Source organism: Cherax quadricarinatus, chromosome 41 (genome assembly GCF_038502225.1).
Source record: "Cherax quadricarinatus isolate ZL_2023a chromosome 41, ASM3850222v1, whole genome shotgun sequence".
Lineage (NCBI taxonomy): Eukaryota > Metazoa > Arthropoda > Malacostraca > Decapoda > Parastacidae > Cherax > Cherax quadricarinatus.
In genome coordinates, this window is record NC_091332.1 from 3,953,010 (window position 1) to 3,978,161 (window position 25,152).

At 43.8% G+C, this 25,152-nt stretch overlaps 2 protein-coding genes across 3 annotated transcripts; both read left to right on the forward strand.

Annotated features, from left to right (window-relative positions):
* Positions 1–1,800: 1,800 nt before the first annotated feature.
* LOC128695867 (uncharacterized) lies at positions 1,801–14,397 on the forward strand (the record flags this gene model as incomplete). The annotated part of the gene is given in 5 exon segments (XM_053786777.2): positions 1,801–1,919; positions 5,188–5,305; positions 6,218–6,412; positions 11,683–11,800; positions 13,965–14,397. Coding segments are annotated over 5 exon segments (783 nt in total). The 3' UTR covers positions 14,220–14,397.
* Positions 14,398–14,536: 139 nt separating this feature from the next.
* LOC128695866 (probable methyltransferase-like protein 24) lies at positions 14,537–24,553 on the forward strand. 2 transcript variants are annotated; one of them, XM_053786775.2, is made up of 8 exons: positions 14,537–16,157; positions 19,207–19,498; positions 19,914–20,112; positions 20,305–20,499; positions 20,877–21,002; positions 21,349–21,423; positions 22,059–22,184; positions 23,293–24,553. In XM_053786775.2, exons 2-8 carry the CDS (start codon positions 19,215–19,217, stop codon positions 23,473–23,475), a joined length of 1,188 nt encoding a protein of 395 aa, XP_053642750.1. In that variant the 5' UTR covers positions 14,537–16,157; positions 19,207–19,214; the 3' UTR covers positions 23,476–24,553. The 2 variants fall into 2 exon arrangements, with proteins under 2 accessions (XP_053642750.1, XP_053642751.1); XM_053786776.2 differs by lacking the exon at positions 14,537–16,157 and adding an exon at positions 17,833–18,551.
* The last annotated feature ends 599 nt before the right edge of the window (positions 24,554–25,152 follow it).

A 25,152-nucleotide genomic window follows, 5' to 3' on the forward strand; every position in this document is an offset into this window, starting at 1 on the left:
TTTGCTCATTAGTTTTACATCATCAGCGAAAAGAGATGCATCTTGAATGTCGTTCACATAAATCAGGAACAGTACTGTGTGTGTGTGCGAGAGAGAGAGAGAGAGAGAGAGAGAGAGAGAGAGAGAGAGAGAGAGAGAGAGAGAGAGAGAGAGAGAGAGAGAGAGAGAGAGAGAGAGAGATAGAAATGTCCTGTAAGTAACATCGACTAAACAATCATCATTAGAGTTTTGTGGTAATGGATCCACTAAGAAAGCCATCACTCTACTGAGACCACGTCAGCAGACACTTTTCTCATAGCTCCTGGAAAAAAAAATACCACTACCAGGATGACCCCACAGGGCAGTGAAAGGCCTCGCTCAAATGAGCAGTGTCTTAAGGTGGTCAACACAAGAATTAACATCCGTAGCAGGAGCCCTTTTCTAACGTAAATAATATCACCACACACGGAAATTAAGACTATCCAGTGTAGTATAAATTAAGTTAGAGAATAATGTGGATGAGGCAAAATAAATATCCAGAAAGTTACGTAGACATTAGTCTATTGAACGTAGAGAGTAGAGCAGTGGTGCAAAGTTATGATAACGACGTTATCGTTATCTTGTGTGTTGTCTCAGAGGGGTCACATGTAGGTTAATAATGAAGTACTGATTATCACTGTATCAGGCATCGATAGAGCAAGAATTTGTGAAGGCACAAGTGGGGTAAGGTGACCAAAAAAACAGGAAATGCATTCATTATTAAGCAAGACAGTCGTTAAGTGAAAGATGATAAAGGCAGTTCCTGTTTTTTTCAGGTCTCCCTCCCTCAGTGGTAGACCTTTTTAACACACCGGGCCGGTGTGTTGAAAAGAAAAGTACAGAGTCAAGATGTTTTCTGAGTAAAAGTCGAGACCCAGATAAAACTGGGCCATTAGACGCACGATTTAATTATAAAATATTGTACACAACCTGCACGTAGGAGAATAAAACTTATGACTGCGTTTCGGTCCGTCTTGTACCATTATTTCTGTATTGTTCCAGTCACGGTTTTGTGTCCTTTTATGTTACGCTAAATATTAACTGTTTCATTCTTTGGGGGAATACATAAATTTATAATGAATTTGTGAAGAAAATCTGATGCTGCAGGACAAGCTTTAATTGGTACAACGTATCACTCTGCGTAGAGCTTTACCAGATTACTGACTTGATAAAGTTCAACGTATCACTCTGCGTAGAGCTTTACCAGGTTACTGACTTGATAAAGTTTTACACAGAGAGGAACAGGACTGGTCTTTCTGACGCTGCTCCCAGTCATATGATAACGAGTTAGCTGGAGCCTTTTGGTCACATGACGAGGCCTCCCGCTGGCTTCCCGGTCCATAGCGTAATCAGAATTTAAGATAACATCATATAATTCCTAAGAAATGATATGCTATACTTTTTTTTTTTGGGGGGGGGGCTTATCTATACCTCACTGAAGGGGGGGGGAAATATCTTATCATAGATTTACTTAAGCACCTTGCACAACCCACTTCACGACTCTTCAGAGGGGTGCCCTGATGCCGGCAAAGGACTCTTGATTCAGGGAATTGGAGCTACTGTCCTCTTCCTTGGATCGTTATCTGGTTATCTTCCAATCCCCCAGAGGGCTGTGTGGCCCTTGTTGGATTAGCGCATCAAGCTGAATGTAATAATACTGATATACAAACTGGCGTTGATGCTGACGTAGGTGATGACGTAGGTGAGCCTTACCTAGGTAAAACTATTATTGACGGCACTTTGATCTTAGTCACCTTGATCTTAGTCAGTTTTATCTTCCAGGCACCTTGATCTGACAGGCACCATGATGTGGGAGATATCGAGAGTGACTCTGGTGACAGTACTACTGATGCTACTGGTGCCCCAGGACATCCATGCTACCTCTGCTCAAGAACCAGAAGGTAAGGCCATTCAACCACAGGTCGTGTAGTCAGGAGAATGTTGTCGACGAGGGACTTGTGCGTCTGCAAGACAGAGGCAGAGCCGGGTTAAGATTTTGTAGGCCCCTGGGCTACAGGCACTGTGAGGCCCCCAGTGATATTTTCAAAAGGAAAAAAGAGATATTAAAATCATTTTTATAAGGTAAACGTTACACAATTAAATTTCAGACATTTGATTTGCGAAAGTTTCTTTAAACAAATTTCTCCAGACATCAGTAAATTGTAAGTTGTTGAGAACATCTGGAGGGCCTACAGCTGGCAGAGGCCTCTGGGCTGAACCACCTGGAGGCCCTTCAGCTGGCGGAGGCCCCTGGGCTGCACCACCTGGAGGCCCTTCAGCTGGCGGAGGCCCCTGGGCTGCACCACCTGGAGGCCCTCCAGCTGGCGGAGGCCCCTGCGCTGCACCACCTGGAGGCCCTTCAGCTGGCGGAGGCCCTGGGCTGAACCACCTGGAGGCCCTTCAGCTGGCGGAGGCCCCTGGGCTGCACCACCTGGAGGCCCTTCAGCTGGCGGAGGCCCCTGGGCTGCACCACCTGGAGGCCCTCCAGCTGGCGGAGGCCCCTGGGCTGCACCACCTGGAGGCCCTTCAGCTGGCGGAGGCCCCTGGGCTGCACCACCTGGAGGCCCTCCAGCTGGCGGAGGCCCCTGGGCTGAACCACCTGGAGGCCCTTCAGCTGGCGGAGGCCCCTGGGCTGAACCACCTGGAGGCCCTTCAGCTGGCGGAGGCCCCTGGGCTGAACCACCTGGAGGCCCTCCAGCTGGCGGAGGCCCCTGGGCTGCACCACCTGGAGGCCCTTCAGCTGGCGGAGGCCCCTGGGCTGCACCACCTGGAGGCCCTTCAGCTGGCGGAGGCCCCTGGGCTGCACCACCTGGAGGCCCTCCAGCTGGCGGAGGCCCCTGGGCTGCACCACCTGGAGGCCCTTCAGCTGGCGGAGGCCCTGGGTTGAACCACCTGGAGGCCCTTCAGCTGGCGGAGGCCCCTGGGCTGCACCACCTGGAGGCCCTTCAGCTGGCGGAGGCCCCTGGGCTGCACCACCTGGAGGCCCTCCAGCTGGCGGAGGCCCCTGGGCTGCACCACCTGGAGGCCCTTCAGCTTGCGGAGGCCAATGGGCTGAACCACCTGGAGGCCCTTCAGCTTGCGGAGGCCCCTGGGCTGCACCACCTGGAGGCCCTTCAGCTGGCGGAGGCCCCTGGGCTGAACCACCTGGAGGCCCTTCAGCTGGCGGAGGCCCCTGGGCTGAACCACCTGGAGGCCCTCCAGCTGGCGGAGGCCCCTGGGCTGAACCACCTGGAGGCCCTTCAGCTTGCGGAGGCCCCTGGGCTGAACCACCTGGAGGCCCTTCAGCTGGCGGAGGCCCCTGGGCTGCACCACCTGGAGGCCCTTCAGCTGGCGGAGGCCCCTGGGCTGCACCACCTGGAGGCCCTTCAGCTGGCGGAGGCCCTGGGTTGAACCACCTGGAGGCCCTTCAGCTGGCGGAGGCCCCTGGGCTGAACCACCTGGAGGCCCTTCAGCTGGCGGAGGCCCCTGGGCTGCACCACCTGGAGGCCCCTGGGCTGCACCACCTGGAGGCCCTTCAGCTGGCGGAGGCCCCTGGGCTGCACCACCTGGAGGCCCTCCAGCTGGCGGAGGCCCCTGGGCTGCACCACCTGGAGGCCCTTCAGCTGGCGGAGACCCCTGGGCTGAACCACCTGGAGGCCCTTCAGCTGGCGGAGGCCCCTGGGCTGCACCACTTGGAGGCCCTCCAGCTGGCGGAGGCCCCTGGGGTGCACCACCTGGAGGCTCTTCAGCTGGCGGAGGCCCCTGGGCTGCACCACCTGGAGGCCCTTCAGCTGGCGGAGGACCCTGAAGACCATGCCTTAATCCGGCCATGTACAGAGGATGAAGTTATGTATTACATATACGAGGATTTTATTCGGATTAACTCGGAGGATTATTAGCCCAGGATGACCCAAGAAAGCCAGTCATTGTGGATAATTTCCATTAGGAAAGGAGGGGGGGGGTTCTGATCCAATGGTCAGGTCACACGGGGTTTTCTTCTAAATGGTACAACATAAAAGGCCAACGTCATTTTAATTTATTAACCCGGGAGAGTGTTAGTAACCCTGGATAACCCAAGAAAATCAGTGTGGCCTCTGATCCACCAGGAGGCCTGGTCACAGACCGGGCCGCGGGGGCGTTGACCCCCGGAACTCTCTCCAAGTAAACTCCAGGTAAACTGCATAATGTATGATGAATACTGTATGATGTATACTGTATAATGTATACAGGATGATGAATACTGTATAATGTGTATACCATACATGCCCTATTCTGGAATTGACGCTTCAAGGGGTTTATAAAAACCTCTTGATGTCAGTAAAGGGCTCTTGATGCAGGGAATTAAACAGCCCTCCTTATTTTTCCTTGGATCAAGTGTGTTTACACAGGCTTTGATGACTCATACTGGTTAATAGTGAATGCAGACTCAAAATATAATTTTTTATAGTATACCATCTATCTATAATTGCGCACCAAATATGTATACTGACGTTTATGTATAATCACATACCTCGCAGCAAAAATACATAAACGTTCAAACAACCTATAAGTACTCAAAAAAATTTTTTACTCATAGAACACCCGTGTATAACAGTTTTTTATAGCTACTGAAATTTTCACCTGTTGTGCTTGTCAAGTATCGCTAATTATTATTAAAGATTCGCCGGTATTCTCCCGGCCCGGGCATTTTCCAACTGGTGGCCCGACTTTGGCTCCCTGTCTTGGGAGTGTCTGAGACCTAAGTCTCCCATGGGAGGAGGCACAAGTACCCCCTCATCTTTGGGACCAACTGTCCCCAGGCCTAGCCACATTCCTCGCCCTCACGGGGCTCGTAGGGAGAAGCTAGGCCTCTCTGGTGTGCCATCCCCGCCCCAAGGGGGTTAATGGGAATGACAGTCTTGTGAGCTGCAAGCTCTGGCTCAGGCACCTACCCTGCCCTAGAAGGGCTGGGCATGGTGTCGATAGTATCGCTAACACAATAATTATATATGGACCTTCAACCCTATTAAAGTCGACCGACTATAGAAGGGGTATATTATTATTATTATTTATTATTATTATTATTATTATTTATCAGTATAATTATTATTATTTATGATTATGATACTATTATTCATTTATGATTATGATTATTATTTTATTATTTATTATTATTTATTTGTAATTGTTTCCTTTAAATTTACTCTATAGATGTAGTTTGTGAAACCATCATCAACTCTCTTCTGGATGACTTATTAAGTAACATTACCGACCCACTGCCCTTGAAGACTCCGCTGGATCTCATTGTCAACATGGATTTTATGGCCGAGTGAGTATATTGCTCTCTTATGTGTTGCTACGGTTATTAATCCTTTGTGTGCGTGGTTAGTTACTTATAAATGGCAGTAATTATAATGAGGATCATGCTGAGGATAATGATGAGGATATTAGGTTGGAAATCTATCGACTGCACTAGAGTCGTTAATTAAGGCTTCATGTCAGCTGTACTCCACCAGTCAAGTTATCATCTCAATGATCTTACGGCAGAGGAGGTTAATGGCTGGGTCAAACAACATACAAGTTTAGACGTCAGTCTCACGAGACTGACGTCTAAACTTGGTAGCTCTTTATTATGTAAGTTTTATATAGTCTCTCAGTCGAACTCCCTCTCAAGGAAGGTTCCTTGACGCTGGTGAGGGGCTCTTGATCTAGGGAATTGGATCTGTGCTCCAGTTCCCTGAATTAAACTTGAATATTTTCTACATCCCCCCCCACAGGCGCTGTATAACCCTACGGTTTAGTGCTTCCCCTTGATTATAATAATCTCAGTCGACCAAGGAGGTCGCCAGTGTGTTCAGGTGTGCATGACTGATACCATAAACAACTTTCAAAGAGGCTTTACCCAGGTTCTAGCTAGTTTTTGAGGGATGCTGCCAATTCCGGAAGTGATGGGTCTGATATCTACTATGCATTTTATCATCTTATTTACGTGTCGTTCATCCCTGATTTTCTCTGTTCTTGATTTTTTACTGTCTTGCAGTTACCCTCAGTAATATGGAATTATTCGCATTCTCCTTTTTAAATTAGTAGACTAATATTAGCTCTAGCAGTAAATTCTCCTGCCAATACTACTTGTTCTCTTCCTAAGTGAGTTTGTGTCTGTACCTGCATCTGTCTGCCTGTCCGTTCTGGTGTCAGGCTTAACATCAAGCTTACCCAGAATTGTTTCTTTTATCTACAGTCTCAAGCTGACCATGATCAACACAACGCTGGCAGATGTGACGGAATTCTATGCCCAGGAATGTAGCCACGACAGTGATACTAAGGTTATCACTTTGACATTGAGAGCGCCTACACTTACCCTCTTCACTCCAGCCTATGTTATCAACGGCACCGTAGTAGAGCACATCAATCTTCACGGCCAGGGAGTTGCAACGTTAGTAATATATAATATAATAACTTGTACAAGGTATACAGGCCTAGCTGACATCAGTGACATGCTACTATATAGAAAGCCGCTTGTTATACAGAGCACTTCGGGCATGTTAGGCTCGGTGGTCTGGTGGCTAAAGCTCCCGCTTCATACACGGAAGGCCCGGGTTCGATTCCCGGTGGGTGGAAACATTTCGACGCGTTTCCTTAGTCCTGTTCACCTAGCAGCAAATAGGTACCTGGATGCTAGTCGACTGGTGTGGGTCGCATTCTGGGGGACAAGATTAAGGACCCCAATGAGAATAAGTTACAGTCCTCGATGACGCACTGACTTTCTTGGGTTATCCTGGGTGATTAACCCTCCGGGGTTAAAAATCTTATCTTAGGCAAATTTTATCCCAGGATGCGACCCACACCAGTCGACTAACACCCAGGTACCCATTTCACTGATGGGTGAACAGGGACGGCAGGTGTCTTATGAAAGCGCGTCCTAATGTTTTCTTTCAGCCGTACCGAGGATTAGATCCCCGGACCTCAGTGTGTGAGCTGTGTGCTAGCGATCGACCTACGTGACACCTAAAGTAGCTCTTTCTTGTTTCCTAATTTATCATTACGCTACACAGATAGGCATCACGTTCGTAAGCTCAGTCTCTGGATGGAAGGACAGGAGCTGTCTCCAGACACCCGTCACTGGATGGCAGACCCTTCAGAGAGGGAAGAAGAGTGCATTGGTGAATGTGAAGGGCTCTTTAGCTTAGGAACTGGAGCTACCCCTCCCCTTTGATTACCCTTCATTCCCCAGGCGCTATATGACCGTCACGGGCTTAGCGCTTTCCGGCGAATTTAATAATACTCTGGTGACCAGCGAGCGACCCATAAATTATAAACGAACAACAGACAGCACACAGCTTTAACTAGGTGACGTTTCGCCCTAAGTAGGACCATATGAAGTCTACCAATGACTCGATAAATCCCTTTCCAGGGCTAAAGGTCATCGAGCGAAAAAAGGTTTCAGCTGGTATATGTTTCAAATTCAAATTCAAAGTTTATTCTCTATAAGGATTACAATGCTGAGTTTACAGAATTTGGTTATTGTGTGGTTTACATGTAGTAAAATAATAATTACAGTGTACCACTAGAACACCTAGCATGGCTAGGCATTTCGGGCAGACTTAAATTAAATCTTAAGTTTAAAATATTACAAAATTATGAGGTAAGTTGGTATTATGGCTAAGTGACTAAATACTAGTTTGTGAGTTTAGCAATGTGAATGCTTTTGTTTTGGCACTATATATAGTTTCAGTATTGGAGTATCACAGGCCAATTTATGACTAGTTAAGATTCATTATTTTGAGATTGAGATTGATATTTCTGTTTATGGTCAAATGGGTGAGTGTAAGTGTTAACCACCAGGTGGTATTCGTGTAATTAGTTGACAGGGTGTATCAGGGAGATAAGATGTTTTCTGACGGTAGTTTTGAAGGTGATGAATGTGTCTGCAGTTTTAGAATTTTCAGGTAGGGTGTTCCAGATTTTAGGGCCTTTGACATACATTGAATTTTTGTAAAGGTTTAGTCGGACACGGGGAATGTCATAGAGATGTTTGTATCTAGTTTTGTGCCTGTGGGTTCTGTCACAACTATCAAGAAAGCGTTTTAGGTCAAGGTTAATATTGGAATTTAAGGTCCTGTAGATGTAGATTGCACAGTAGTAAGTGTGGATGTACTGAACAGGGAGTAAGTTTAGATCTATGAAGAGTGGGGGGGTGTGTTGCCAGGGATGGGATTTAGTGATTATTCTTACTGCGGCTTTTTGTTGGGTTATTATTGGCTTTAGGTGTGTTGCTGCAGTTGAACCCCAAGCACAGATAGCATAGGTGAGGTATGGATATATAAGTGAATGGTATAGTGTGAGAAGGGCAGTTTGCGGCACGTAGTATCGTATCTTGGAGAGGATCCCAACCGTTTTGGATACTTTTTTGGTTATGTGTTGGATATGGGTGCTGAAGTTCAGGTTGTTGTCGAGGTATAGGCCTAGGAATTTGCCCTCATTATGCCTGGTAATTAGAGTGTTGTCGATCTTAATGTTAATTTGAGCATCTCCTGCTCTGCTACCAAACATAATGTAGTAGGTTTTGTCAGTGTTAAGCGTAAGTTTATTGGCTGTCATCCAAGTCGATATTTTGATCAGCTCCTCATTAACAATGGTGTTGAGGGTGGCAAGATTAGGGTGAGAGATGGCATAAGTCGTGTCGTCAGCAAAGAGAATGGGGTTCAGGTGTTGAGATACGTTTGGGAGATCATTGATGTATATGAGGAAGAGCAGGGGACCAAGGACACTTCCCTGCGGAACTCCAGTATGAAGTGGCTGTGTTGTTGATGTGTCTTTAATGGTGACATACTGATACCTATTAGTAAGGTAAGATTTGAAATATGCAAGCGCATGGCCTCTTATACCATAATGGTCAAGTTTGTGGAGTAGGATGCCGTGGTCTACTGTGTCAAAAGCGTTTCTTAGGTCAATAAAAATTCCTAGTGGATATTCCTTATTTTCCAATGCTGTGTAAAGCAGATCTAGCATTTTTATGATTGCATCGTTAGTGCTTTTATTTTTCCTGAATCCAAATTGGCAGGGGTTGAGTATGTTTTGTGCCGTTATAAATGAATATAGTCTCCTGTGCACGAGTTTATCAAAGATTTTGGATAGCAATGGTAAGTTTGATATTGGCCTATAGTTGTTTAAATCTGTAGGGTCACCACCTTTATGTATTGGTGTAACCCTTGCCGTCTTGAGTAGTTTCGGGAAGGTGCTAGTTTCTAGTGACTTGTTAAAAAGTAATGAGATAGCATGCGAGAGGACATGGGCCGCTCTCTTGTACAATAATGGTGGGACATGAGACAGATTCCCTGAGTTATTTTTAAGTGACTTTATAATCTCGGTGACTTCCGTGGGCTCAGATGGAGCAAGATAGAAGGAATTTGGGAAATTCCCATCTAAGTAGTCCCCAGCATGGGTATTGGTACGTGGGATTTTATTGGCGAGATTAGAACCTATGGTTGAGAAGAAGTCGTTTATCTTGTTAGCTGTGTCAGTGGGATGCAGTGGTGTTTCATTAGGTTTAGTTAGGACAATATTCTTGGTTTTTTTCAGTTTGTGGGTCCCTAGAATCTGAGAGAGTGTTTTCCAGGTCTTTTTTATATCTCCTCTTGTGTCAGTGAATCTACTGGAGTAGTATAGTTGTTTGGCTTTCTTTATTACTTTGGTGAGGACTGATGAATAGTGTTTAAGAATATCTTTGTGTATTAGGCCCTGTCTATATTGCTTTTCATATTGGTGTTTCTTATCAATGAATTTCAGAATGGTGCTGGTTAGCCACGGGCAACCAAGCCGTTTGTTTGTGATCTGTTTCGTTTTTATAGGACAATGTTTGTTGTATAGTCTAAGTAATTTGTTAAGAAAAATGTCTGTCCAGTCATCAATACCATTGGCCTTGGAGAATTCTGTAGGCCAGTCAACAGTCTCTAGGTCAGCTGTGAACTTCCTTATTGAGGCCTCATCATGGAGTCTAAATGAAACTTTGTTGTATTCAAGTGGTGGTTTACTAATGTTTGTCAAGAGGAAGGTAGGGTAGTGGTCTGTAGTGCTATCTGTGATTATCCCTGATTTAAGGGGGGCTAGTATATTGGTCCATATGTGGTCTATTATGGTTGCACTTGTTTCAGTGAGCCTAGTTGGTTTAGTTATTGTTGGTATGAGAAGTGTGTTGTTCATATTGTTGATGAAATCATTTACAGGCTGATCATCTAGTATGCCAGGGTTGATGTTGAAGTCTCCAGCTAAGAGAAGGTGGTGCTTATTCATTTGTCTGTTTGTTATTAGTGACTTTAATTTCTCACTGAAATTTGGGATGCTTGTGTGGGGTATCCGGTAAATGGCACCGATTGTTATAGGCGTCTTAAGGTTTTTTACAGTAAAATTAGCAAAAATGTATTCTCCATATTCATCACTAAAGCAAGTGGTGCTAATACAAGATAACTGGTTAGAGTAATATATTGCAATACCACCCCCAACTTGGAATGGTCTGCAGTTGTGGATTGCTGTGTATCCTGGTAGAGGGTAGATATCTATTGTGTCCTGCTTAAGCCAGGTCTCAGTAAGAATAATGCAGGAGAAGGGTGTCTTTAGTGATTCAAGGAGTGCCAGGAGGTCATCATAGTGTTTGCTTAAGGACCTGATGTTGTAGTTAAGTACTGATAGACTTTTAGCATTGTTTAGGATAGTGGTGGCTTGTGATGCTGTGTAATAAAGGCAGTTACTTTCCAATAGGTTTTGGTTGTGTGTCAGATTATGGAGGTTTAGATCAGGGTCAACGTGATCAATCATCTTCTAGGTTTAAATTATGGTTATTTATATCCTGAGTTGTGTGTTGAGTTTTAGTACTGATATCTGTAGTGGTGGGAAGTTTGGACAAGTATATAGCTATAGCATTTTGGTCATGTAGAGTATAGTCACTAATACACATAATGAAGTTGGTGTTGTCTATGTGTTGTGCTGGAATGAGCTAAAGTACAACTAGGTATAAACTAATAATATAAAAATACAAATTAAAAATTGCACAAGACTCTCAGTTGTAATTGCACTAAGGTCTAATATAATGACTTTGGTACTGACTATGTATTGAGCTAGAATGAGCTATAGTACAACTGAGTTTAATCTAATAATATAAAAAAGGCACAAGACTCCAGTTGTAATTGCACTAAGGTCTTATATAAGTTGTTTACAAGAATTAGAGTATAACTAAATTTAAATTGACAAGATAAAATATACAAGTTAAGGTAGCAAGAATAAGAAAAAAAAAGAAAGTAGAAAAGAAAAATATATGAGGTAGTTGGTACTAGTTAGCAAAAGATAGTTAAGGGCCTTGAACAATAATATAATTGAAATATACACTAATTGCACACACAATATAGTCACTAAGATATGAAAACAATATTAGAGTAGGACTTACAATATAAATTTATAATATAAAAATACAAATTGAAATGGTACTTGCAATTGCACTAGGGTCTGGTATATGTTGTTGACAAGATCAAGAGTATAACGATTTAAATTGACAAAATAAAATTCACAAATTAGAGTACCAAAAGAATAATAAGTAAATAATAATAATAATAATAATAATAATAATAATAATAATAATAATAATAATAATAATAATAATAATGCTTCGTAATATACTTATCATTATGTACTGTACGGGTTTCTTTCCACCAGGATCGTCGCCGAGGACCTCGACATCAGTGTAACGGGGAAAGGCACCATACATACACTAAATCCTATATATATGCAGTTTGAATATGCAACTCTTGACTTGAAAATGAGCAGTTGGACGGTAAGCACTCAACCTAGTCTCAGAACTTCTGTAAATACGAGTCATATCAAGCATCGGCAAGTGAGTGTGGGTGTACTCGCCTAATTGTGGTTGCAGGGGTCGAAACTCAGCTCCTGGCCCCGCCTCTTCACTGATCGCTACTAGGTCCTCTTCCTGCTCCATGAGCTTTATCATACCTCGTCTTAAAGCTATGTATGGTTCCTGCCTCCATACATCACTTGCTAGACTATTCCACTTCCTGACGACTCTGTGACTGAAGAAATACTTCCTAACATCCCTTTGACTCGTCTGAGTCTTCAACTTCTAATTGTGACCCCTTGTTTCTGTGTCCCATCTCTGGAACATTCTGTCTCTGTCCACCTTATCTATTCCACGCAGTATTTTGTATGTCTTTATCATGTCTCCCCTAACCCTCCTGTCCTCCATTGTCGCCAGGCCGATTTCCCTCAACCTTTCTTCGTAGGACATTCCCTTAGCCCTGGAACTAGCCTTGTTGCAAACCTTTGCACTTTCTCTAATTTCTTGACGTGCTTGATCAAGTGTGGGTTCCAAACTGGTGCTGCATACTCAAGTATGGCCTCACGTACACGGTGTACAGTCTCTTGAACGATTCTTTACTAAGGTATCGGAACGCTATTCTCAGATTTGCCAGGCGCCCATATGCTACAGCAGTTATCTGGTTGATGTGTGCTTCCGGAGACGTGCTCAACATTACTCGTCACAAGATCTTTCTCCTTGAGCGAGGTTTGCAGTCTTTGGTCACCTAGCCTATACTCTGCCTGCGGTCTTTTTTTCCCCGATCTTCATGACTTTGCATTTGGCGGGGCTAAATTCGAGGAGCTAGTTGCTGGACCAGGCTTGTAGCCTGTCCAGTTCTCTTTGTAGTCCTGCCTGATCCTCATCTGATTTAATTCTCCTCATTAACTTCACATCATCTGCGAACAGGGACACTTCTGAGTCTATCCCTTCCATCATGTTATTCACTTATACCAAAAATAGCACTGGTCCTAGGACTGACCCCTGTGGGACCCCGCTCGTCTCAGGCGCCCATTGTGATACCTCATCACGTACCATGGCACGTTGTTGCCTTCCTGTCAGGTAATCTTTGATCCAATGCAGCGCCCTTCCTGTTATACGCGCCTGATCCTCTAGCTTTTGCACTAATCTCTTGTGAGGAACTGTCGAAGGCCTTCTTGCAGTCCAAGAAAATGCAATCACCCCACCTCTCTCTCTCGTGTCTTACTTCTGTTACTTTGTCATAAAACTCCAGAAGGTTTGTGACACAGGATTTGCCTTACATGAATCCATGCTGGTTGTCATTTACACTCTTGTTCCGTTCCAGGTGCTCCATCACTCTTCTCCTGATAATCTTCTCCATGACTTTGCATACTATACACGTCAGTGACACTGGTCTATAGTTCCGTGCCTCGTTTCTGTCTCCTCTCTTAAAAATGGGGACTACATTTGCCGTCTTCCATGCCTAAGGCAGTTGCCCAGTTTCAAGGGATTTTGAAAATTGTGGTTAGTGCACACAGCGTCTCAGCTCGTTCTCTAAGGTCCCACGGAGAGATGTCCGGTCCCACCGCCTTTGAGGTAGCAAGGCTACTGGTCCCACCGCCTTTGAGGTAGCAAGGCTACTGGTCCCACCGCCTTTGAGGTAGCAAGGCTACTGGTCCCACCGCCTTTGAGGTAGCAAGGCTACTGGTCCCACCGCCTTTGAGGTTGCAAGGCTACTGGTTACACCGCCTTTGAGGTAGCAAGGCTACTTAGCAGCTTCTTCACCTCCTCGTCAGTTGTATTTCATCCAACACTTGTTTGTATATCCCTTGTTGGTGTCCCCTCTCTCTTTTGTCTTCCCAGAGTCCTTCCTGTCTCTACTGTAAATACTTCCTTAAATCTCCTGTTGAGCTCCTCACATACCTCTTGATCGTTTCTTGTGAGCTCCCCACCTTCTTTTCTCAGCCTGATTACCTAGTCTTTGACTGTTGTCTTCCTCCTAATGTGGCTAAACAGCAGTTTCGGGTCAGACTTGACTTTCGATGCTATGTTTTCGTACTCCTTATCTGTGCATACTTGTTTTGTGTGTGTGTGTGTGTGTGTGTGTGTGTGTGTGTGTATGTATGTGTGACACACAGGTAGTAACGCTAGTGTTTTCCCTCTGCAGGTAAACTTCGAAGGCATGATGCCAGGGACAGACATTGGCACACTCTTCAATGAGTTCTTCACCGAACACGGATCAGAGATCCTAGGCATGATTGCCAAGAAAATCAATGAAAGTGGCGAACTTCTCGACTTCCTCAACAATCTGCTCCCCTACCACACAACTGATGCTACTATTACTACTAGTACTACTACTACTACTACTACTACTACTACTACTACTGCTGCTGCTGCTGCTACTGCTTCTCCTCCTAATTAAAAAATCTTATATAAAGAACCCAGAAAACTTAAACTCTGCCTGCACCTCTAGAGTTGCCATGTCAGTGGAGTAAGTATATAGGTAAGAAAGTATCCTGCATAGGAACGTGTCATGTCAAGCATGTCATCACTGAGTGATGACATGTTTGGTCTGTATAATAAAGTGCGTATAATGAAAAGTTTCTTTTATTTTCTTTAAGAGTCGTTATCGCAACAGGACGGGTAACGACTGGTTGGATAGCTAAAGCTTTCAAAACAAGAGATGCCAAGCCAGTCATAACATTCCCGGCGAGGGTTGAAATATTTGGCGTGTTTCCTTACACCAGTGTCTATGTTCACCCATCAGTATAAAATGGGTACCTGGGTGTTAGTGGACTGGTGTGGTGCTCAGCATAAGCTGCTTTCCATATAATATGTCACTGATGTCAACTAGGCATATATACCTTGTACATGTACTTGTAGAAATAAAATCACTACGATAGACATAAGATCTTTAGCAGAAAATGGTTGTAAATGGTATATTGATACCGACAAATTGTGGGAAAGGACATTTGAATATAGTTCAGAACATTTATTAAAGGAAACGTTTCGCAACGAGTGGCTTCTTCAGTCCTAACACAAAGTAAGCTAAAAGAGGTTAATATATAGCATACAGTGCAGGTAACCTGCAGCAACAGTGAGGTTTGGCAGACAGTGTAACATACCTACGATGGAAAGCAAGGGAGCGATGAACACAGTAGTTTCAAACTTTGGAACAATGCTCTTCTCCAGACTGAGGGACTGACCACCTCAAAACTTTAAGGGTGATGGACTGATTACATCGTCTTCAAGTCTCTTCTGCTTCTATCAACTTTTCTGTACTCGACTGAAGAAGCCTACCGTGTAGGCGAAACGTTTCGAAATAAAGATACCTAACTGTTGCATATGTGTCTTACCTAACAATAACAACCTGATTGATCAGGTTGATACTGCTGACCGCGGCCAGGTCCATGACCGCGAGGACTGGTCATGGATCTGACCGCGGGGGCGCTGACCCCTCGGAATACCCTCCAGGTATAGGTGGGATTGACCTGGCTGTTTAGGTATATAGGTATACGACCGCACTAGGCTTGTTAAAATTTGTTAGTTGGTGATGGTGTGTTTGTTAGTGTTTATGTGAATGATCAATAAGACACTATAGCTGTATAATATGCTTTGCAATAACTACCTGTCGGTCGCTGGGCTTTATCAAATATCTTAACCCCGGAGAGTTAGTAGCCTAACCTAGCAAAGCCAGTGTGGCTTATTCACTAGGATCATTTTTAGACCCTTCCCCAGGATGCTACCCACAACAATCCACATTATTATTATAATCAAAAAAGAAGCGCTAAGCCACAAGGACTATACAGCGCTGCACAACAATCCACAGGGGCAGCAAAGGACCCCAATGGAAATAAGTCACTCTGACTTTTTTTGGGTTATCCCAGGCTCTCTACACATATGCTGCTATGTATGATAATTCTATGTAACTGTATTTGTGTATACCTGAGTAAACTTACTTACTAGAATTATTATTATTATTATTATAATCAAAAAGAAGCGCTAAGCCACAAGGGCTATACAGCTACTTACTAGAAGACTTGCCCATACGTCTTATCCCATTCAAGATTCGACTTGGGATCCCCTACAACGTGAACTGATCACTGTTCCACCGTGTCACACGAAAATTCAGTTATCTGTGTTCTCTATCAGCTTTATAGAGCTCCCACGTCAGGGAAACATCATTATAAAGTGATCAATACAGCTATTGTGTCTACGTCCATGGTGTAACATTGTAGTTCTGGTGTTTATGTATTACTGTTGTGGTCGAGACTGGTTCACATTTTCTTTCCCCAGATACTTTGTTGATGGGGTAAACTTGTACGGATCATCACAGCTCTGTCACAAGGAACCAAATTGAGTAAGTTTTGCCTTTGTAACATACATTTGCTTTTATAACAGTTTTCATGACATACATATGTTACTGGTATTAAGAACAGTGAGTTATGTGTGGAAATTTTAAACTGGGATCGTCCAGTAGAGTCCAACGCTGATTTATTTCTCTGGGAGATTGTTTTATTTGGATTATTAATTAACCCAGGATACTCTAGGAAGGATACGTATTTCCATTGGGGGGGGGGGGTCTTGTGATCTTCCCCAGGATGCCACCCACAGCATTCAGCTAGTACTCAGGTACCTACCTACCTCTGGGTAAACAGAGGCAACCGGTTTAAATAAACATATTTAAGGTTTCAGTATCCTTGACTAGTAGTTTACAAGCTACGTACAGCTTGGCTGGCCCTTGTGTAGTCGGTAGCTAAGTTATAATGACAATAACACCTACTAATTATCTGTATTGGCTTTCTGTTGTAGACTTCAGTAAGGATAATGCAGATGTCTTAGTAATTAAGCTGAGTTAAAGTAATGAAGTGCATCAGCAGACAGGAATTAAAAAAGGGAGCGAGAGTTTTATATTTCGATCTTAGTCCAAGATCATCTTTAGCTGCTATAAAAGACTTGTAGTAACAATCAACACGGTGCTTTGTAGCACCCACCACATGCAGCCAGAAATCTTTGTTTTTTTTATATACAGCCTTAGAAGAGTGCAATACATTACCATGGCGGTAGTTGCAGGAAGGGGGAAGCGCTATACCCGTAAGAGTCATCAAGCGGCAGAAAAAAAAAAGTTTAATTCGAGAAGAAGGCAGCTTCAGTACCTGTCATAAAACTTTCATTGTATTAAGCACTTAATGCTGTTCCATGCAGTTCAACAGCAAGTTCAACATGCAGTAGTGATCGTCCAATACTGAACTTGTTGAACGTAAAAGCTGTGCCCCAGATTACATTTGTAGCTGCTGAGCTCATAATGCTGAGCTTGTTATATTCTTTGTAGCTGGGACACTACTCTCTACAGAAGCCAGGTAAGCCAGGTTATGGCAACCCTGTAGGCCTGAGGACCACTAGGAACAACAGCCTGGTTGACTAGGCAGTCAGCGAGGGAACAAGAACCCTGGAAACCCATCACAGGTATGCAACTGTGGCTGTTTACTTTTTGCTGACATTTCTACACTTTATCGTTCAGGACATTTATTAAAGAAAATGTTTCGTGGCTTCTTCGGTCCTATACATACTTTTGTGTTATCAGTATTGTAAAGAAATATTTGTAATATCCTCTAGATACGTTTGTGTTTCCTGCAGCGCCGCTGGTTGCACTTCCTATCGCCATTAATACGTATTAATAATAATAATCTTTATTTCTACAAGTACGTAATACAACTTATACAGACTTAGATGACATTAGTGACATACTGTATAGAAAGCCCCTGGTTATGTAGAGCATTACGGGCAAATTAGGTTAATTTTGTCCACAGGATGCGACCCACAGCTGTCGGCTAACATCCAGGTGCCTATTTACTGCTAGGTGAACAGGGACAGGTGTCTTGAGGAAATACGCCCACCCGTACCGAGGATCGAACCATAAACCTCAGTGTGAGCTGAGTGCGCTACAAACTTAGCTACGGGTCGGGACACCCTTATAACTCACCAGAAATGAAAAAAAGAATGTTAGAAAAAACCGCTTTGGAAATCGCCATGGATCCTTCAGTGCTAAGTTTAGAAACCAAGCGGGTAAAAAATTGCAAGCGTTTTACCTCAAGAGGCTCCAGGCATTTTTCATAGTGGGTTTTTGTGCCGTGTATAAAATAAAATAATAAAGCACTGTATATATACACAAAACTAAAGCCAGATCGTAAAACATTACTATGAATATAAATTAAGTCGGTGAGCTAGACAAGTGATGTCAGAGAGGTAGAAGCTTCCCACACCAGGATAAGATGTGATGCCACGTCTCCGCCAGCCTCTGGGGTTCTGGTGATGGGTGGTGCTGATTCCTGGGAAGCAGCAGTAAGTTATTTTGTTCGACCCGGAACGCCGGTACCACTACCAGCAACGTTGGCGCCACTGTTAGTACTTTCTACCCCCGCCAGCAACCACTGCTACGATCACCACCACCACCACCAGTGCCGCTCATACTTCCGCTACTAACGATAACATTAATGACTAAAAAAACATCTCCAACAACGTTAATACAACTACTACCTCTTCCAGTGCCTCTTAAACAACCGCCAAGATCCCTAATACCACTACTACCACCACCAGGACTGCTACTACCACCACCAAGACTGTTAATACCAGCACCAGGACCACTAATACCACAACTGCCACCACTAATACCGCTACTACCACCCCCTGTCCGCTTTAGGCAGTACATTTTCACTGTCTTCACCATTGCCTTTCACCACACTACGTGACACAAGTAAGTCGGTGAATAATTACCGTCAGTGACCAAGTGCCTAACAGAAAGTATATCATATACTAAGAGGTAGATAGTTCGGTTCACAAGATAAAAAGATCCGGGTATGATTCCATGTTCACCTACTTCATGTAGTTCACCTAATTCACCTAGTAGTAAATAGGTACCCGAGTGTTAATAGGTTACTTTGACATTCACGGGGGAGAACCCCAGTAGAAATAAACCACCGTGATACTCGGATTATCCTGGATTAAATACTTTTTTCATCATTACCTATTAAATGATTTGTGTTAATTGAAAGGGATGTACTCGGTGTACATGGAATTCCCTGCAAAAAGAATTGGCATTGCTGCATGAAAATAAAGAGGAAAGCCAAAGGAACAAACGGAATCTGTCCCGAAAAAGTTTTTATATACTTTATACAGACTCCCGAACTCGGAAAGTAACGAAGTTTTAATCATTCATAGGACAAATAGAAAGGAAGTTAAGCGACTAAACATCGATAACAAATTTTAACTGCTAAGTGACGAACAAAAATATTTTTTGAGGATTAGTTACTCTAACATGTTTCACCCTTAGTTATGTCGAGGCAACATCATGGTAGGGTAATGAACAGACACTTATAATACAAAGATACTTAGATATTTTTGTCTTCCAGATAGCATCATGGGGGAGTATTACCTGGGAAGGAGCAGCAGACGAACTGCGAGGCTGTGGGTCATGGCAGTATGTATGATCTTGCTAGTGCTGGGTCTCTGGGATACCCGTAACCTATCTCACCAAAGTGCTGAGTTTCTCCAGTTGCCAGAGACTCGCTTGGTATTTCCAGTAATAGAGGAGACGCTGACTGCAGGCAACATGCTAGTGGAAACCTTTTCACTGAAGGCGCCCCTTCAGGTGTTTCTGCATTCCTCCAACCCACCTCGCGGACCCCTCTACTATATGCACAGGTAAATGCTTATTTACTGTATCTTACTTTCCTTCTATCAGGGTCAAAGGCGATCACCAATTGTCTGACTGTTCAGAGTTTGCGCCGCAATTAATTGATGAAATATCTAGCATATACCACTCAGTTTAGTTTCTCATGAAAAACAAACATTCTTTCTTAAACATCCGACAGCGGAGTCAACTTGGATTCTTCCAGATTTGGAAGGGATGTCGGAAAACACTTGTTGGACAACAGCGCTGAAGATGCGTGAAGTAAACTATCGAGCATTGTCATTAAACCAAATACTTTGAGAAGGTATAAGAGTGTAATGACGTATTTAAAAGCATTATTTTTTTTTGGGGGGGGGGTACGAGTTGGACCTGCCTAGTATTAGATAAGACCATCAATGCTTCATTTTGTTTTCTCGTGTTTTGTAGGTACTCACCGCAATCGACTCTACATTTGAAGCAAGATACAAGCAACTGGACTGATTGGAGACCTGAACTGAAAAATATTGGTGATTACTTCAGGTACCTGCAAACGCCACAGACTTCCTGTCGAAAGCTGAAGAGGATGGGCGGAACATATGCATGTAAGAAGGGGCAAGAAGACGGAAAGAATATGGATGGCCAAAAGGTAACCATGAACTCACTGAGTGCGGAAAACACCATTGCATTTGCTGAGATCTTGCAAATTTTGAAGTTTTATTTTGTATTCAGAACAAGTGCAGTGAAATAGCTATGAAAGGGTGTTCAAGACAGAGCCACAGAATTCAAGTCTATTGAAAAGAATTCTTTCAGACTTTACTATTAACGTGTTCCACCACAGTACGTGTGTATGGACCCACCACTGGAGGTTGTCGGAGCCAAGGACGCTCGTAGTTGCCTCGCGTTATCTTTTGGCATCCAGCATGACACTTCCTTCGATGAGGATGTAGCTGACCTCTCCTGCGAAGTACACATGTTCGACGTGTTCGACTTCAAGCCGCCGCTGGCCCTAGAAAACGGAATCTATTTCCACGTTGTAAGTCAACTCTGTATCTTAACTAGCATTTACACTGTACACGTAGATTATAAAATGAACGTATTTGGTTTGAGACAGTGTGAGGCCAAAGAATACTTGTATCTCAAGATTTAGTTTACATTTTTAAAGTGAATTTTCATTAGAAAAGTGCTTAATTTGAATATATACTACAATACAAAGCAATCTTCAAGGAGTGCCTTAATGCCAGTGAAGGACTGTTTATCAACCAACTGAAGCTTCCCTCCATTTCTTCTTATTAAATCTGTTTGTCTTCCATTTTCCAAGCACTGTTAAAATAGTGTTTGTTTGCAGTTGTGATATATTTAATGCTTTGTTCCTGAAAGTAGTACTGAAGTGTTGTGTGTGTCACCCTGCAGGAAGGACTCGCTAGGCTACGTCACCTCATCTTTTACGACAACCTCAACAAAACAGTTTCTGTGGATACCCTCAGGGGACACTACCTCAAGCACCATCTGTTCCCAAGACCCATACACATTCTCAAGGTAATGCAAGACCGAGCATTTTGAAGGCAATTCACTGCTATACACATCCTCATAACCCACCATAACCCACTATAAATATACACCTTAATGATAAGCCACAATCCATACACATCTTCATGGCCTATTAATAATATACATTATAATAACCCATTATCCATTCACATGATCATGATAACCAACTGCCCATACACACTCTCGTGGTAATCCAGTAATAATACACATCATAACACACTGCCCATATACATAATCATTATGATCCGCTATGTATACACATCCTCACAAGAACCCACTTTCCGCAAAGTCCCTCGGGAAAACCTTCCACAGGACTAAGGACCATCTCCCACAGGTGGACATCGAGAACGATGAGTGGGAATCCTTCAGAGACATCGTTCAGGACCCGCTCTTTGATGCTGTCGGTCAGGTGGGTCATCTTGCATAGTCTCTCTTGCTCTGTCTACTGCGTTCATTATCTCTCTTCCTGCCTCTGGGCCCAGGGGCGATAAATCCCCGGAATCTACAGCAGGTATGCAACAGGTAGGTATACACTACCTGTCCATGAAATGAGATTTGACAATGTACGTGAAAGAAGCTGGTACATTCTTATTTCAGCACCCAGCCTGTTTTAGTGTAAAATAATACTAAATATAAAAAAGCGCTGCAGTAGGCCTAGTGGCACTTTCCTCTTACTTTTCTCAAGGTAACTGTCCTATCAAGGTGCGTGCCTTGATGCTGGTGAAGGGCTCTTGTTCCAGTTTAATGTTCACCCATGAATATAATACTAATCTAGACTAACCCAACCTAACACACCTATCTCAAAACTTAGTAGACTGAGGATTGAGCCTGCAAAAATGACCCGTACGAGTTTAGCCGCTCGTAACTATACATAAATACTTCGCACTTAAGAAACTGAAACTTCAGGCCATTTCGGTCCGACTTGAACCATTTACAAGTCTTGTAAATGGTTCATTTACAAGAACTTGTGACTAAGTACTGGTCATTTATGTATTGTTCCAACCGCAATATTTTTTTCCTTCATGTAATTAAAACATGATGCAGGTGGCGCTGGAGGTGCATGCTGTGGGGCTGGTGAAGGGGCCCACTAGACACTCTCCACCGTCAGTTCCTCGGGAGAAGTGGCTGCAGGCGCTGCAGGAGAGGTACGACCTGCTCAGGATGATAGAGGTCAGTATGAGGCTCGCTCGTCTTTACTTCAATAGTAAGAAGGTAACAGATGCCGACAAATGCACTCAATTAGGACGCCTTTATGGGAAGCGTTACGGTTCTAGGAAATTTATTATTTCAAATACGTAGCGTGATCAAAGTCCCAAGATCGAAATGTCTTCAGTTTTCTGTATTGGTTCATATTATCCAGACAGAGCAATCCATGTGTTTTGAGTCTAATTAGGAAATTGATAATTCTTTTTTTCTTCGTTGAATTATCTGATATAATGTCGCCATGGTATGCATATAATGTTCATGGACTTGATGCTGTCATAGATGAACTACACAACGCCTCATCCGATCGGCTTCAGAGTTTCCACTCTGGTTTACTATAACTCGGGAAAGGTTCACAAATCTATTGGCATGTGCAGGTTCCCTCTGTTCAAATTTTTAGACTTCCCAGAATAAAAGATGGGGATTATTAATGAAGTATGTAGATGTAAAGTGCTAAACCCGTATGGGTCATTCAGCGCATAGTTAAGGAGACTCGATCCTCCATCACTTAACAGTGAAACAAAGCTTTTCTCTCTCAGCTAAGCGCTCCTCCAAGTACTTCCATTAACTTATTTCTGTGTCGAAACACTTCCTGTGTCTTTCTTGCAGCATGATGATAAAGATTTTATTGTGATTAGTAGCCCTGGATGATTCATAACTCAGGATAACCAGAGAGTCAAGTAGTGTGTTTTATTTCTGTGTGGATCATATTTTTTATGTCCTCTCCCCCCAGGATGCCTACCACAACAGTCTACTAACTGCCAGATATCTATTTACTGTTAGGAACATTGATGTTATCTTACTAGTGTTACTGGTTATCTTCAAGAACAGTTCAGTATTCAAAATTTTCCCTCCTGTTCGATACATAAAAAACTTCGATGATATCTGATCATTCAGAGCTAACCCATGAAGTGGAAATCAAAACCAGACGAGGTTTCGATCTGTGCTGGACCATTACCAGAACGGACCGAAGAGCCGATCGTTCTTTATTTCCAGTGTGTGGATAAGCTGTGAATTACTCCAGCTACCTCACTGTGGCGTTTATAACTTATTATTACGTTGTTGTGTGTTGCAGGCTCGAGGGTTCCGCAGGGCGTTGTACTGGGACAACGTCCAGGAAAACTACACCCTCTACGACGAAGATGGATCCAGATACGAGACGGCCGGGGAGGTACTTTACATCAACACCAACTGGTACAACGTCACCTTCAAGCAAAACTTGGCCAGTGATGGCTTCAAGTTTCGTGAGGTCACGTGATGCCTACGTAAGGTGGCGTTTAAAGATGGTGTTTAGTTCGTGAGGAAACAAGACAAATGTCTCCTGGAACAGGACAATGTAAGTTGATAACCCAGGAAGTGGTTAAGCCTCAGCTGGTCTACAGGACATGGGTTTTACACCTTAATAAAATAAATTCAGTTTCAAAGATGTATTTTTTGAGAAAGATGTTTAAAAATCAGTGTGGAAACAGAGTAAACCTTTATTTGTCATCAGACCGAAAAAGATTACGATATATATGAAACATTGCAAGGCAATAAACGCTTATAAAATTTATAAAATGTTTATTTATACAAAAAGAAATGGGTGAGAAAATATTATACGTGAGTGTCTTGAAGTAAGAACTAGCAAATTTATATATAACAAAAAAAAAAACACGCTACAGGTTCATAAAATGTCTGTTTCCAACGCCAAGATATTAAAATAAATTTGCTAGTCTTAAACTTGTTCACTTGACGAGCGTCAGGCTGAAAGTCACCTCCATACTTGTATCAAGAATAATTTCTAAAGAGAAAAAAAAGATCCGGTAAGGCTGGATCTAATGAGTATGTGAATCTCTTGTGGGCACCGCTGGGTCACCAGGCCATCGACACTGTCCTCAGGGACAAATTGAATGACCTGATGAGAATGGAGGAGAGAATAAGCGATCTTGATGCCCATGATGCTCTGTATCTCCTCACAAGGTGTCTTACTATGCCAAGACTCACTCACTTCTTGAGGTGTGCACCCTCTTTTGACAACCCAACACTCGATGAATTTGACGCACACCTGAGATCAACTTTTAAGAAGGCACTGAACCTGTCACTAGAGGATGAGCAATGGGATCAGGCAACCCTCCCAGTGCGACTGGGAGGTATAGGGGTGCGTAAAGCAACGCATGTTGCTTTACCTGCTTTTCTGTCTTCGTGTTTGGCTTCCAGTGCATTAGTCAAGAAGATAGTACCCGAACGCTTGAGAGACGTGGTAGGAGCTCAAGACCCCAGGTTTACTGAAGCAGCGATTCGGTGGGACACCCTTACAGACTCCTCCAGTAGACCAGCTCCTCCCAAACAGCACAAACAGTCCCACTGGGACAAACCGATCATGGAAAAAATCGTCAACACAGTGTTCTCCAATGCTTCAGGAAAGGACAAAGCTCGTCTCCTGGCAGTGAAGGCACCACACTTAGGAGATTTCCTGTTAGCTGTTCCCAATTCCTCCCTGGGCACCCGTCTCGACCCACAGGCCATTAGGATTGGTGTTGCTCTTCGCCTAGCCGCCCCCATCCTCACCGAACATAGGTGTATTTGCGGCAGGGCGACAGCTGATCAATTAGGACTTCATGGTCTCGTGTGTCACACAGCAGAAGGGAAGTATGTCAGACATGAGGAGGTCAATGACATCATAAAGAGAAGCCTCGCCACAGCCCGTTGCCCAGCTCAACGGGAACCCCAAGTACAGAGGTCTGATGGAAGTCAAAAGCGTCCTGATGGAGCCACTGTGCTACCCTGGAAGGATGGAAAGCAGATTGCCTGGGACTACACCTGTGCTGCCACATTGGCAGACACCTACTTGCTTCCACTCCGTAGTGGAAGGGGGTGGAGCTGCCAGCCACAGGGAGACCCAGAAGATCCGAAAATATGAAGACCTTCCCCCTTGCTATAACTTCATTCCAATAGG

Bases quoted from the DNA above. Each gene is read 5' to 3' on its own strand.
- LOC128695866 (XM_053786775.2), top strand. From the start codon at position 19,215: ATGGGGGAGTATTACCTGGGAAGGAGCAGCAGACGAACTGCGAGGCTG. The intron at 20,113-20,304 runs GTAACCATGAAC...GTTCCACCACAG, and splicing joins AGAATATGGATGGCCAAAAG to TACGTGTGTATGGACCCACC. The intron at 21,424-22,058 runs GTGGGTCATCTT...AACATGATGCAG, and splicing joins TCTTTGATGCTGTCGGTCAG to GTGGCGCTGGAGGTGCATGC.